The sequence below is a fragment of the Terrapene carolina genome, unplaced genomic scaffold, assembly GCF_002925995.2.
Source record: "Terrapene carolina triunguis isolate 2854851 unplaced genomic scaffold, T_m_triunguis-2.0 Scaffold246, whole genome shotgun sequence".
NCBI lineage: Eukaryota > Metazoa > Chordata > Testudines > Emydidae > Terrapene > Terrapene triunguis.
In genome coordinates this window covers 534,793-549,899 of record NW_020664597.1, presented here as the reverse complement: position 1 = coordinate 549,899, position 15,107 = coordinate 534,793, and the positions used below count along the sequence as shown (strand labels likewise).

Sequence of the window (15,107 nt, the reverse complement as noted above, 5' to 3'; positions counted from 1 at the left end):
TTAACCTAAATAATCTATACAGAAGCCCCTGGCACCCCATAAGATTGGGTCCCTAATCCATGAACTATTGGAACTTATTTACAAAACTTTTCTTAAACATTAAGTGAATATATTATCTCATACTATCGCATTAGAATTTATAATCCCTATTCCATGATGAGATATCTTTGAGCTATAATGTATCTTAATTAAAACTATCTTTAGATAGGTTTTTTCCTCAAAGAGCATTTTATCAAGAAATCTGACTTAAATTAAAAAAAATCCATTTTTTTTTCAATCATTGATTTTTATCCACCCTGCTGTATGCTGTATTTGTTAATTGATTGTATTTAACTGCCCCCTGTGGATTTAAATTAATAGTGACATTTAATCTTAGTCGGTTATACCCTGTTTCTTTACATAAATTGTTAAGCAAAGTAAGTAAGGTGTGTTAACTCTAATCTAGGTGGGTGGGATGTATATTATTTATAATTGGTATTTCTGAGTTACACTCGTGCCACAGATTATTAGTAATTATAATTATTATTAGAACGAGTTTATCCCTGGAGGTTCCCAAGGCACACCATTGCGTGTGTATAGGAACCAGCCAGGTGGAGGCACTGCTAATTTTAAATTCTTTTAGGAGTAAAGGGACTGAAGCAGAGGGGTGGATAGAGTATTCCCACCTATCCAACAGCACCACTAGGATACCCAGCATCTACTGGCATCAGGCACCCAGTCACACAGGGGAGTGTTGCCTGCTCCCGGGTAACCCAGGGAGGAAAGTGGGGGTTACACTAGAGCACACTTTGTCCCACCTGGGTGGCTTCTGGAAAGGATTGGTTACAGGTTGAGGGTTTTGTGTGTGTGTCAACAGCTTTTTGTGTTGGTGTTTCCTCTCCCTACGCTTCCTGTCTTCCAGTTCCAGGGCTTTCTGGTGTGCTCCCATTTGCTATGGCTTTTCTGCCTCTCGCTCTCTGTTCAGCTTCCCATTTCTGGTGCTCACACTCCTTGTTGGCTTTCTCTAACTCCAGTCTGGCCGGCTCTAACTTCATGGAGGTTTCACCGAGGCTAGTCTCTGCCTTGATCATTTTTTACTTTCTTTTCTTCCCTTTCTATCACCCAATATAAACAAACAGAAAATGTCAAAACTGGAACCTTTTTTGTCTCTTTCCAACTTTCTCATCTATGAATCTTAAAGAATCTAATTTACCAGTGCTGGGAGGGTGACGCTCAGCCAACTGTGTGTAAATCCTGCCAACACTACATCACTGTGACGCTTTCTCAGGGTGCCCAGAACTATGAGTCATGTTGTTATCCCTCTGCCTCAGCCTTTACTTGGCCTTGAGGGTAACACTTGGTACAGCCCAGTTACCGAATCCCCTTTAAGAGCATTCCCCTGTAATGCCTAGCCCCTGTCACTGGACACTCCCAGAAATTACCCAGTTCGCTCGCTCCCAAGAGACATTGTAGACACCAGCCTGTTTGATTCACCTGAGGATTCACACTTGGCTTCATATTACAACACTGAGAGGTACTTGTGATAAACAAGAAGAAGTTTATTAACAAAGCTAGAGATTTAAGTGATACTGAGTAAGGATAATGGAAATAATTGATTACAAATAAAGCAAAAAGACAACCCGCTTCTACAAGACTAGAACTTAACTTCAGCAAGTTACTCTTATGTAAAGCAGTTTCTCACCTAAAGTCACTTGCTCACATGGCCAAGATCCAACTTTCAAGAATGCAAAAAGCACTGTCCTTTTTGCTTCTTCAGTGAAGGATAACCAAGGAGTTTTTCTTCCTCCTTCTTATTATCCATGAAATGGATTCTTTTCCCAGTGTACCCCCAGAGAAAGGGTCCCCTCCCCCCCACTCATTCTCTGGTGTGCTGACACCATGGTGCTTTCTTCATCCTCCAGCTAACATAACCTTCCTGTTTACCTCAGATGCAAATGTACCTCCCATTGTATTTGGCTTCACAATACTTGACTTACATCAGAGTCCTGGGCAGACAGGTACATCAACATTCCTTTGCTGGGGAAAGACTTGTTTATCAACCCCTGTGTTTTCAACATATTTTCGTACATACATACAACTTAATTATTTCACATACATACATCATGCAATGCTTATAATAACCAGTATGCTATAAGCTTTCATTTGACTCTAACATGACCTTTTTTACAGATATATACTCTGACAGCCATGTGGTGAACAGACCAGATAGGAGTTGCTGTTATAGGACAGTGACCCTTTGCCAGTTGGGACTGAGGGACTCAGGCTCAGAGTCTGGGTTTGTTTGGAGAAATTAATTTAACAATCACAGATTTGTAAGGAAGCTAAAATAACTTAATCTTAGCATTGTAACTTTTAACAGTGTGAGAAACCAAGGCTGATTCCGTAAGGTTAATTTTCCTTGTAGACACAAGCTGGACTTTTAAAGGTATTTAGGCCTTGTTGCACTCGGCGTTGCAACGCCTAACTGGTTTAAGAGCATAAGTCTCATTTTCAAATGGGATTTAAGCACTTAGGAGCTTTGACAGGATATCTTAAAGAAAAGACAGAAAACAGTGCTGCATATCCCATGGTTGCTAGTCACATCTTTGGTGGGTTTTGAAGTTTGCTTTTCAAAATATCAAAAGAAGCTACAGCAGTTAATCCTTGGTGTAACTCCAGTAAGGTCAATAGAGTTTCACCAATTTACACCTCATCTGAACTTGGCCCTGTAAGTGTCTGGGATTTTATTTTTAGTAAAATGACTGCCATGTTTGATGTTGTAGTTTGAGTTACTATAAGTTTATATGAAAGTTGAATAGATCTCACAGCTCTAGCCAAAGGGCCTAATTCGTCTCTCAGTGACCTGGCTGTAAATGCAGAGTACTACAGTGAAGCTAATGGAGACACTCCATTACAAATCCAGGCTGAGAGCTGATACAGGACTGTAAATCCATATGGTTGCTCTTAAGTTAATGGAGTTAAACTAGGGCTACCATATGTCCGGATTTCCCCGGACATGTCCGGCTTTTCTGTCTATAAATAGCTGACCGGGGGGAAATCCCGGACATTTTTAGATTTTTAAAAATCCCCCCCGGTCGGCTATTTATAGACAGAAAAGCGGCGGCCAAGGGCCACTGGGCACCCAAAGCCCCTTCCCGGCTCCCCCCATCCCCTGCAGCCTTACCACACTGTCCGGCCCCACAGCTGTCTTCCCCGTCCTCCCCTCCCCTGAACGCTCCGCCCACCTGCTCCTCCCCCTCCCCTGAACGCTCCGCCCCCCTGCTCCTCCCCCTCCCCTGCTTCCCGCAAATCAGATCTTCACGGGAAGTCTGAAAAGAAGCAGGGGCAAGCGGGAGGCAGCAGCAGGTAAGCTGGGGCGGGGGGGCGCGAGGAGGAGAGCTCCGGGGAGGCGCGGCCCTGGCCGAGCGGCTCCCTCCGGCCCGGGCCGAGCGGCGCCCGGCTGCCCCAGCGGCTCCGGTCCAGCTCGGGCCCCAGCACCCCCAGCCCGGACCCGGCCCGGCTCGGGCCCCAGCAGCGCCGGCCCAGCACCTCCGGCCCGGCCCGAAGCCCCGCAACCCCGGCCGGAGCGCAGCCCGATTCCTGGGCTCTTTAAAGCCGGCCCTGGTCAGGAGACAGGGAGTGGGGGTTGGATGGGTCGGGAGTTTGGGGGGGGCTGTCAGGGGGGCAAGGGTGTGGAGAGGGGTTGGGACAGTCAGGGACAGGGAGCAGGGGGGTTAGATGGGTCTGGGGGGGCTGTCAGGGGGGCAGGGGTGTGGAGAGGGGTTGGGACAGTCAGGGACAGGGAGCAGGGGGGGTTAGATGGGTCTGGGGTTCTGGGGGGGCTGTCAGGGGGCAGGGGTGTGGAGAGGGGTCGAGGCAGGCAGGTAGCAGAGGGGGTTGGATGGGTCAGAAGTTCTGGGGGTCCTGTTGGGGGCGGGGAGCAGTTGGATAGGGCATGGGAGTCCCCGGGGGTCTGTCTGGGGGCGGGGGTGTGAATATGGGGTGGGGGTGTGGATAAGGGTTGGGGCAGTCAGGGAACAGGTAGGGTCGTAGGGTGTTCTCAGGAGGGGGCAGTCAGGGGACAAGAAGCAGGGCGGCTTAGATAAGCGGTGGGGTCCTAGGGGGCAGTTAGTGGCAGGGGTCCCAGGAGGGGGCAGTCAGGGGACAAGGAGCGGGGGGGGTTGGAGGTTCTGAGGGGGGCAATCAGGGGGTGGGAAGTGGGAGGGAGTGGATGGGGGTGGGGCAGGGGCGGGGCTAGAGCAGGGCTCCTCCCCCCCCAGTGTCCTCTTTTTTGCTTGTGGAAATATGGTAACCCTAGTTAAACCATCTAAATGCAGAGTAACTGAGTGTAGAAACTGGTTCAACGTATTTAAATTGTTCTAATGTATATCATTAATAAAGAACAAATGCTGATAGCTTTATTGATATTGTATGAATGTGCTGCACTAACATAAGGGTGAGGGTCCCTGAGAAGCTGAGATGCAGGGTTTGGGACGCAGTAGGGTTAGGTTGCAAAGAGACTTTATTAATGACTGTTAGCGACGAGGTAGATCAGGAGAAATACAATAATAAGAACAAATGCAGCAACCCCAAAGGCCATAATAACTTTCCTATGCTTTGTAAAAAGAGTGTTCGCCCTGGTTCTTTTATTTATTCCAATAAGATATCTCACGTTTTGTTCAGTTAAATTAGGTTCCAAATACATCTCACTGACATAATAGCTTCCCCCATTCTCCTGAACTGTTCTCTGGATCATTTCAATCAGCTCAGAAACCTGTTCAGCCTGTTCTGCTCCAGTTGCTTTGTTATTGAAAGCACAATATCGGTTCCCACACTTCTGAATCAGCCCCTTAAGATCTTTATTATCTGAGTATCTCACATAGTCACGCAGTGAGCCAACCCCTAAATCTTCTTTCCGGGTGAACAGGACAATCATGTGCCTCATGGCTTCAACTCCAAAAATCTCCTCTACTCCCTTCACTGCATCCTTGTCTTCCTCAGTGTAACGGCCCAGCTGGGTGACCAGCAGCAGAGCGTGGGGGCCAGGGGCAGAGAGTGCGATACAACGAACAATCTCTCTATGAGTTACTGTCTCACAAACCTTTCCGTCAAAAATGGCAGGTGTATCAATAACCACAAGCTCCCTCCCATTCCAGCTCCTTTGCCCTTTTGCACAAGTCAAAGTTACTGACTTTGCCCCGAGTTTGGACTCAAACTTTCTCTCGCCAAGGATGGAGTTTCCTGTTGCACTTTTCCCAGCTCCAGTTTTACCAACGAGGATGATTCTGAGTTCCGATCTCCTGCCGTCATCTGCAGGTGCTGGGAACAGGTTTGACAGTCAGAACATCATTGCACAGATAAAAGTAAATGAGTAGGAGTTACATCTACTTATACTATTTTTAATTAACCTGCATTAAAATAGTGTACTCTGGGGCTGATAGTCCCAGAGTAAATAACATCCATCCAATCCCACATCCCAGCTTGTCTCTGTCCTCGTGGATGGCTTGTCACTTTAAACTGAACATGACCAAAACTCCTTATCCTCTCTCCCAAACCGTCTCCGCTTCCTCCTTTTTCTATCATTCTTCGGAACACTGCCATTCTCACCGTCACACAGGCCAGCAATCCAGGGGCAATTTTTTACTCCTCTCTCTCCTTTGTCCCACACATCTAGGCCATATCCAAATCCAACTGGTTCTTCCTCCTCAGCACCTCCAAGATCTGTCCTTTTCTCTCCAACCCTACATCCAAGTTCCCTTTCAGAACCTCAGTGTATTCTGCCTTGATTACTGCAAGTCCTCCTCTCTGGCCTCTCCAACATATACATCAGACCCTTCAGTGCATTCAGAATATTACCACTAAATGTGTCTTCCTGGCCTGTTGGTTCGATCATGCAACTTCTCTCATTCTATTCTGCCGTTGTCTCCTTGTCCGACAGGATGGGTTCTTATACCGCACTCGTCACTGTCGAATCGGAGCACTTCTGTCTCTGGTTTCACACAGATAACTCCTGGACCCACACACAGAGCTGACGCTCTTTGTACTGCATCCTAGAGTCAGATGTACACACGAGGCGTATAAAAACAAACCCTTGTGTTCTGGTCAGACCACTTCCTCCTTCAGACGGAGATCAGATACTTTCAAATCTCTGAACATTTGACCATCACATTTAAGCTTCTTGGCTCTACCTTCAAATTTCTATAGGACTCTGCACCTCATTACATATCCTCCCTTGTCAACCATTGCATTGCCCCATCCCCTCCACTCTGCTATTGCTCCTAACCTGGTTTTCAGATTCTTGCATAATCACCTCAGTGCCTTCTTCATTGTAGCCCCCAATGAATGCATGGTATGATCTCACTGAGCTCACCTGCAAAATTACTAGTGTGTCCACATCAAAGTCCCCCTTAAAAACCCACTTCTGCTGTGCTGCATACAGTGAATCAGGTTGACTTGCCGATAAATTACCTCCTGTTCTTTCCTAGCTCTATATAGTTGGTCAAACAGGATAACACATTTCATACACATTTGTTTCCATTTTTTGGTTTAAATTTGAAAAAAGTTGACCAGATCTGACTGGAAATGATTGGGGGAGCTGGAGAATGGGGTGTGCCTGGTACACAGATTCTCAGTCGTTGGATTGGAACGAAGCTCTGCCGTGCTTCCACTTGCATCTCCTTCTTGATCAAAAGTGGTAAGTTCTTGATTTACAGTTTGCAGCTGCTGTAGCTGCCCAAGATATGGACAAATTTACAGATACTGGGAAAGGGATTTTCTTTGTGGGGGTTGTCCCCAGCAGAAGAGAAAGTTACAAGGGACATGTCACTACCATTCCCCCAGTAACTGCACCCAGGCTAGAGCTTCTGAAATAATTTTGGGTGACTAAAGATATATTCAGAATATGCCTCAATCCTCTAGTGCTTGTGGGGGTCTTTTACTTTACTGGAAAACACTTGAGCTGAGCAAAATATAGAAGGCCAGAATAGGGCCTTTTGTGTAACCGTCTTACCATAGAAGGTTACAGCGTCTGCTCCTCTCTGCTTCCTCCCATCCATCTCGCCCTGAAATATTTGTAATAAAACATGTTATTTACAAACATACTTTAACCAAGGAGCTCAGAACATAGAAAAATACTCATTTAGAAAAACTCAGTAGTACACATAATCAATAGTAATAACAATAATCACTGCTATGTAGTTCTATTATGGTCAGAAAAGTCAGTTTCTGAACATAATACCTTGATATTTCATGTTTAACCTCCATTAGTGTTTTCATCACATCTGCCTAACTTTAAGCACATGGGTAGTCCTCCTGAAGTCAAGAGAGTTAGGTTTAGCCTCTGAAAATCAGTTCTGTTATTGCAGCCTTGTACATACCTACATTTTCATCAGCAATAGAGATTCTGGAATCAGAACTTAGTCAACAGTTTGACTGTTGACGCACAAGGCTGAGAGAATACAGCTTGTACTTCAGTACTGATACTGCCTTTGCAGCGCTAACTTGTACAAAAGAGGTGTCAGTTCAGAAATTAAGTGGCTATGATTCATTCAGAGCCCATTTTGGGAGAAGATGGCATAACTAGAGCTGGGCAAAAAATTTTGATGCAATTTTTTTCACTGAAAAATGCAGAATTGGGTCGACCAAAACATTTTGTAAATTTGAGTTGAATTTGCCAAAATATTTTGGCTGGAAAAAAAATTCAGAAAAAGTTGAAATGTTTCATTTTGACATTTTCTAAATTCTGGGATGCATTAGCAGGAGTGTTATAAGCAAGACACAAGAAGTAATTCTTCTGCTCTACTCCGTGCTGATTAGCCCTCAACTGGAATATTGTGTCCAGTTCTGGGCGCCACTTTTCAGGAAGATGTGGACAAATTGAAGAGAGTTTAGAGAAGCTCAACAAAAATGATTAAATGTCTAGAAAACATGACCTATGAGGGAAGATTGAAAGAACTGGATTTGTTTAGTCTGGAAAAGAAAAGACTGAGAGGGGACATGACAACAAATTTCAAGCACGTAAAAGGTTGTTACAAGGAGGAGGGAGAAATTTTTTTTTCTTAACCTCTGAGGACAGGACCACCTCTGGGGCACTTGGCATTGGCCACTGTCGGTAGACAGGATACTGGGCAGGATGGACCTTTGGTCTGACTCAGTATGGCCGTTCTTATGTTCTTATGACAACAAGCAATGGGCTTAAATTGCAGCAAGGGAGGTTTAGGTTGGACATTAGGAAAAACTTCATAACTGTCAGGGTGGTTAAGCACTGGAATAAATTGCCTAGGGAGGTTGTGGAATCTCCATCATTGGAGATTTTGAAGAGCAGTGTGGACAAACACTTGTCAGGAATGGTCTAGATAATACTCAGTCTTGCCATGAGTGCAGGGGACTGGACTAGATGACCTTTTGAGGTCTCTTCCAGTCCCTATGATTCTATTAACCACTGCATCAGTGAACTTTGCTGATAAGATCAACCAAATGTGCATGGAACTACATGGGAAAGAAATCTCCATTCCTGACCAGATCATATTATCCCCCCAGCCACCCTGGACTGAATTTGACCCCATCACACATGCTGAAGATCAAAAAGACCTGGAAAATATTACAGCCGCAACCTTTGACATGGATCCATACCCCTCTTGGTTGATGAATGCCAGAGAAAGCAAAAACTATGTTCGCTACCAGTGGAAATAGTCAATGCCTTCTTCAGAAAACACACTCGCCAAAATCCATGAAAAGCACAATACTTCACCCAATCCTCAGGAATCCATCAGTAGTCCCTAATGCCCTCCAATCATTATCCTGTCTCCAACCTTCCATTTCTGGCCAAAATCAAGGAGAAAGTAGTAACCACAAAGTGCCAGCAACATGTGACATAAGCCAACATCCTGGCTGCCTCATAGTCAGGGTTCAGACTAGGGCACAGCACAGAGACAGCTCTAGTGGCACTAAAAAGATGACCATGGACATAGTGATTCACCATCGGCTGAGCTGCCAACACCATGTCAGTGGTACTGAAGACACACAGATACGGCCGTGATGAAGATGTCATAAGAACCAGTGAACAAAACAGAATAGAATCTGATATGTGCACTAAGAGTGACAGACTGTGTTGTGGAATTTAAATTGACTGAGGTAGACAGGGTATTTCGCCTTTTCTTCTACATTAGAAAACTCCACTGGTATAACATGAATCATTGTAGTAAACTGAGGTATCTTATTGTGACTATGTGGGATCACGCGGTTACAGTTTCACAATTTTTTAACTGTTTCCAAATGGTTATTTCAGCGCATGCAAAGCTTCATAGAACTAGAACTGGTTTTAAAAAGAAAACGGACAATTTTGAAAGTATTTTCATTAAACTTCCTTCATTCTTTTACCAACTACAGAGCTGATCAATTTTTTTTGAAAATTTGAAAAAAAAAATCAGTATAAAAATTTCTTGAAATAGCCCTGTTCCTTCCTATCCCGTTTATTCATCCAGCTTTAGAAGAACACTTTCACCTGATGAAATTAATAGGCAGGAAGTTTAATAAGAGGATGTACTTTTTCACCTAATGCACAACTAACCTGTGGAACTCATTTCCATGGGAAGTTATGATGTCCAAAAATATAACTGGGTTAAAGAAAGAACTGGATATGTTCATAGAGAATAGGTCTATCAATGGCTATTGGCTGAAAAGGCCAGGGGTTACAATCAACCCCATGCTCGCGGTGATCCTAAACCTGTGAGTACCAGAAGCCAGGAGTGGAAGAAAGTGCCCTGTTCTGGACACTCCCCCTGAAGTTCTGGCATGGGTGATTGTCATAGACAGGCTACTGGGCAAGATGGAACATGATCTGATCTAGTTAGGAGGCAGTGTGTGTTTTTCTAGGAATTGTTCAAGCCGGGATTCAAGAAAGCAGAGGAAGACCCAGAGTCAAAGGTAGATTCTCTGCGTGCTTCTGATTTTGTCTTCCTAAGCTTCCCACCTATATATCTCTATGATCTACTTTTTGATCACTTGCTGCCAGCTCACAGTGCTGCTCACAATCTCAAAAGGGCCTGTTCTCATGAGCTTACAAGTCTGGTTTCTCTATCAAATTGGTTCTGACACATAGTAACCAAACCTTAGAACCTCTGTGGATTTGTCCTTCACTAGTACATACCCGCATGGTTTTCCCAAGTGATTGATAGCCTGACATTTCTCCTTGAAAACAGGGATCTTAAACAGCTTGTTCCTGAAAAATCAATGGAACTGGTTAATACTCATGAAAGCCAAGACCAAATCCCAACTTGTATGTGTCTCTTTGTTCCTGTGCAAACTGAAGGGTGGTTTATTTCTTAATTATTATTTTATTTATACTGTGCCATGAATATGCATGGCATTACAGATGAAGAGAAGACAAAGGGGGAGATTTTCAGAGGCATAAATTGCAGTTCATGTTCATGGGCGCTAGGTCCCTAACTGATATTTGTGCCTTTGAAACTCTTCCTCCATGTCCCTACAACAAGAGCTTAGAAGCTAAGATCTTGATCCTGCAAGTGGAGCTGTTAGTGCAGGGGTCAGCAGCCTTTGTCACCCGGCCCGTCAGGGTAAAGCCACTGGCCAGCCAGGCCGATGTGTTTATCTGGAGTGTCCATAGGCACCGAGCCCAGCAGCTCCCACTGGCCGTGGTTCGCTGTTCCCAGCCAATGGGGGCTGTGAGAAGCAGTGGCTAGCACGTCCCTCAGCCTGCGCCGCTTCCTGCAGTCCCATTGGCCAGGAACGGCGAACCGCGGCCAGTGGGAGCTGCGGGGTTCTGTGCCTGCAGATGCTCCAGATAAACAAATTGGCCCGGCCCACCAGCGGCTACCCTGATGGGCCAGGTGACAAAGGTTGCCGACACCTGTGCTAGTGTAACCCACACACCTCCTGGGTGTGGTGTTTTATCCCCTCTAGTGGCACAGAGACCACTTAGAGAGAGAGATCAAATGAGTCTGCTCTACAGCCTTAGCTAATCGACAGCTGGCTTTTAGCTCATGCGGTAGAGGCTCATGCACTAAGCTTCAGAGATCCTCAGTTCTATCCTGCCCATCGGTGACTGGGGTCTGTCTGTGTTACACTAGCATGGATGCTGTCTCTGCATGGAGGTCTATTTACTGTAATTGTAGCTTTACCAAAGTGCAATGGTCTGTGCTAGTGGATTCAATTGCAGGATCAGGGTCTAAGACCTGAATCCATAAAGGGACTTTTAGTGAAAATCACTGGAATCCACAAACCCTGGGTTAGGCACCTAGGCTCCCGGTACACTGCATGGGGAGAGATAGGCTAAAGCCAGCATGCTAGGCCAGGAGCCAATGGGAGATGCTGCTGAGAAGGGGGTGGTCCTAAGTCCTGCCCCCTCAAGGAATTTGGTTCCTAAAGCCAGAACTGCAGGAAGGCACCTTGTTCTGCTTGCAACCCACAGCCAGGAACCCTCTTCTAGAGTCAGGCAGCTTCGGTGCCAGCCCAACTCCCTACAAAATGGTCGATGGTTGGACGACAACAGCTCCCTTATAACCTGCAGCCCAGTGGTTAGGGAAATCACCCAGGAGATAGAAGACATCAGTTCAATTCCCCCTTTGTCTGATGAGTAGGGATTTGAACAGGGTTTCCCCATGTCTCAAGTGAGTGACGTGCTCTATAGAGTCATTCTGGCCCAACGCATATTGAATAAAAAGTGAAATGGATTCAATGTGAGAGACTCAGAGACACCCACCTCAGACTGCTCCATAGTCCTACTGAATTGGGCCCGACAGGCATTGCCCTGCCTTTTTTCACCTGGTTTGAGGATCACACTTTGGCTTTGTCATGGGAACCCCATACTGTGGACTCGTTTGTATGCAGAGAGTGGAGGAAGGACAGACCACTCAGGATTTCATTTTACATTACACATCAGATATTCATATTTTCATTTTTTGGACTGGCTGCTTGCTTTTGTTTTGGGCCAGACTAAGCCTGAATCTATAGTGTAGGTGAGCTCATTGTGCTAGAATGTCTATAGTAAATTGATAGCTAAGAGTAGCTAGGCAGATGGCCTGCAGAGACTGAATACAATACCATCTTTTAAAAACTCTGGTTTGACTCTAAACCTGCAAATTGTGCACATAGCAAGCCCAGGTAAACATGAATTCCTACACTGTTACCCTGGTATCCCCTCCCATGGCTGATTTTAGATAATGAAACAAAAGGGAAACATTGAGTTGAGGAGGGCATAAGACAAAATGAAGTTTTGGAGAGGATGCCTTTTTGTCTTTGAGACATTCACTGAAGGCGGATGAGACAAAGCCATACATTTAGTCAAAGCAGGTAGAGGATAGAGAGTGAGAAATCATTGTAAGTATCAAAAGATATGTACTTGCTGTTACTCCAAGTCTCAGTTTGGCCCAAGATGGTCAAAGGGGAAAAGGTAGATAGAAGAGGGCTGAAAACAGAACCTTGATAAAGCAAGGAGCTGCCACCAGACACAGACAAAGTGCATTTTATAAGTTGGTCCTGTAAATAATTAGGACACAAGGGAAGCTTAGATGCTCACATAATTATGGAGGTAGATCAGGAGGATGGTCTGGTCCACACTGTTAAAGTCTACACTGGAGTCAAGGAGAATGGAGCAATCAGCAGAAAGGAGGCTGTATATTGCATTAGATTGTGGTGTATGTAACCAACACTCATGAAGGCTTTACTGTTGTTTCTTCTTGTTTACTTTCCTTAATCTAAAATAAGTCATTCCTAATGACAGCGTGTATAGGGAAAACAGTAATCCCCACTCTAATTGTAACCGCCACCCTCCCATTGAAAAGGAAAGTAACTGCCCCCAGAGAAAGAGGATCAGCACAAAATTCAAGAATAACCCACCTCTCCTTTATCTTTACCTCAGAGGCCCTTACATCCTTCTCTGGATGTTCTGAGGATCTCTAAACATCCAGGTTTGCTGAAAACAAACAAAAAATACAGAAAAGGAAAACAAATTAGTAATCAGTCACCAAAAGGACAAGGAACTTTCTTAGTAAAATAATTCATTTCTGCTGCATGCCAACCTGCAAGGCTATGGAGAATTTGTTCATGAATCAATTAAACCTTCTAATGATGGAAAAGATGGACTTGTAAAATCATAGATTATCAGGAACCTCAGGAGATCATCAAGTCCAACCCCCTGCTCAAAGCAGGACCAACCCCCAGACAGATTTTTACCCCAGCTTCCTAAATAGGCCCCCTCAAGGATTGAACTCACAACCCTGGGTTTAAGAGGCCAATGCCCAAACCACTGAGCTATCCCCCCCCCTCAAATTACAGAGCACTTTTTATAAACATATGTTACATTCAAATGCTTTACTGTTTGTTCTCGTGATTTTTTATGGTCCATTAATGTTGATTTTCAATAACTCGTGGAGCACTGGGGAAGTTCCAGAAGACTGAAAGGAAGTTAAAGTTGTGGCAATATTTTGAAAGATTAAAGATTAAATGGGATGACCTGGGTAATTATAGACCTGTCAGTCTGACATTGATCCCGGGCAAGATAAATAGCACACATGGCCATATTCAGGGCATATGCACAGTCTGATGTGACTGGCATCTCCAGAGGGCAGAGTCTGGGAAGCTTGAAACACACTAAGAATTCCTCAGAAACCTGCTGCGTCCGTTCTGATTTATATGTTCACTTTCAACCACCCAGTTCTTCTCTTGGAATTCAATACCTAATGTAGAATTATCTACCTAAGTTTCATTATCACAAAGCAATTTCCAAGGGAATCTCCTTTCTCCCTTGAAGTTCTTGGCACAGAAATGATTTAGGCACCAAAAGCCAAGTTTTTAAAGGTATTTCGGTGCCTAAAGATGCAGATAGCCACCTAGTGTGATTTTCAAAAGCACCTAAATAGGTTAGGTGCCTAAGTTCCACTGAAAGTAATGAAAATGCTTAAAATATTTCTTGTAAAAATGTGAGCAGACAAAAAATTAGGATCTAGATGGTACGGTATGAACTGAGAAAGTTCTGTTCTGCCCAGGAATTGGTGGAATTGTTTAAAATCTCACTTGTCCGTTGTATTTTCATCACCTGTCTCAGTGATTCCACATACACTATTTTAAACCAAATTCCCACAAGCTATTCTAAATGCAGACAACATTTGATCGTACGAGGTGCTGAGCACCTGCAGAGAAGGTTTGAGGGCACTGGGCATCACTGCACCCGAGCTGATCTCAGCACAGCGACTGAGTAGGGAGGAAGGTGGCTTTATAATATAATATAATAATGGAGGCTTTGTGCCTCCATTAACTTGGGACAAAGGCGGGTCTGGGGGAGGGCTGGACTCTCACAGGACACTAGCCTCCAGGCTGCCCAAAATTACACCCGGCTGCCTTGGGGTTGTTGCAGGTTTTGGGAATAACAATTTATATAATCTGTAAATGTCAAGCATTCTCTGTCAAAACTTTATTCCCCACCACCCCCATGCGTTCCCATCTCCCCTTTGGAAACAGATCTCAGGCAGACTTCAGGCACCCAAATATCAAACAGAAAGACACAGGCTTGTTCCCTGTATTTCCTCCTGCTACCTTAGAAGTGTTTTCATTTGTCAAGCTTTGTAGCCAGTTTAAAATACCTCCCTTGCCCACCCTCATTTTCTCTAACTCTTAGAGACACACAGACACACACAGACACACACACACAACTTTTTCATTGTCTGGTCAAATTGGAGATCAAACCTCTGATATTTCTTCAGATTAAGCAGATATTTCCGTCTTCTGCACGGTCCTTCCAGCCGGTGGTATTATACAACAATGTCTGAAGTCTTCTGGTTTCCTCTTTTTGACAGTAGCTTCATATTAATAGTTGATGAAACTGTTGTGAAAATGAAAACGAACTACTCAGTGATCCAAATTTCGTTCTAAGTAAATGCAGTGGGATGAGCTACTGCCACTGACCAGGAAATACCATTTGCCAAAAAAACAAGTCTAAATTTTACAGGAAGTGGGTTTGTGCAGAACAGTAGCAACGGATGAGAACATTCAGCCTGCAACCAAAGTTCTCTATGTTCAAATACAGAATGATATCAATAGTCATAAAGAAAGCAGCACAAAGAGTTATATGAACAGCATGCAGCAGACCTAACCATTTGGCAAATATGTCCATT

At 44.6% G+C, this 15,107-nt stretch overlaps 1 protein-coding gene across 1 annotated transcript; it reads right to left on the bottom strand.

Moving 5' to 3' along the window:
- Nucleotides 1-4,504: 4,504 nt before the first annotated feature.
- On the bottom strand, nt 4,505-14,786 carry LOC112116789 (GTPase IMAP family member 2-like). Its single transcript, XM_029912789.1, has 4 exons — nt 14,680-14,786; nt 12,835-12,910; nt 6,989-7,040; nt 4,505-5,298 (listed from the first exon to the last, which is right to left on the bottom strand). The coding sequence occupies exons 3-4, from the start codon at nt 7,032-7,034 to the stop codon at nt 4,505-4,507; spliced, it is 840 nt and encodes a 279-aa protein (XP_029768649.1). The 5' UTR covers nt 7,035-7,040; nt 12,835-12,910; nt 14,680-14,786.
- Between the last annotated feature and the right edge of the window lie 321 nt (nt 14,787-15,107).

Coding starts and splice junctions, on each gene's coding strand:
- LOC112116789 (XM_029912789.1), bottom strand. CDS start 7,034: ATGGATGGGAGGAAGCAGAGAGGAGCAGACGCTGTAACCTTCTATG. Junction 5,299..6,988: donor AGACGCTGTAACCTTCTATG/GTAAGACGGTTA, acceptor ACCTGTTCCCAG/CACCTGCAGATGACGGCAGG.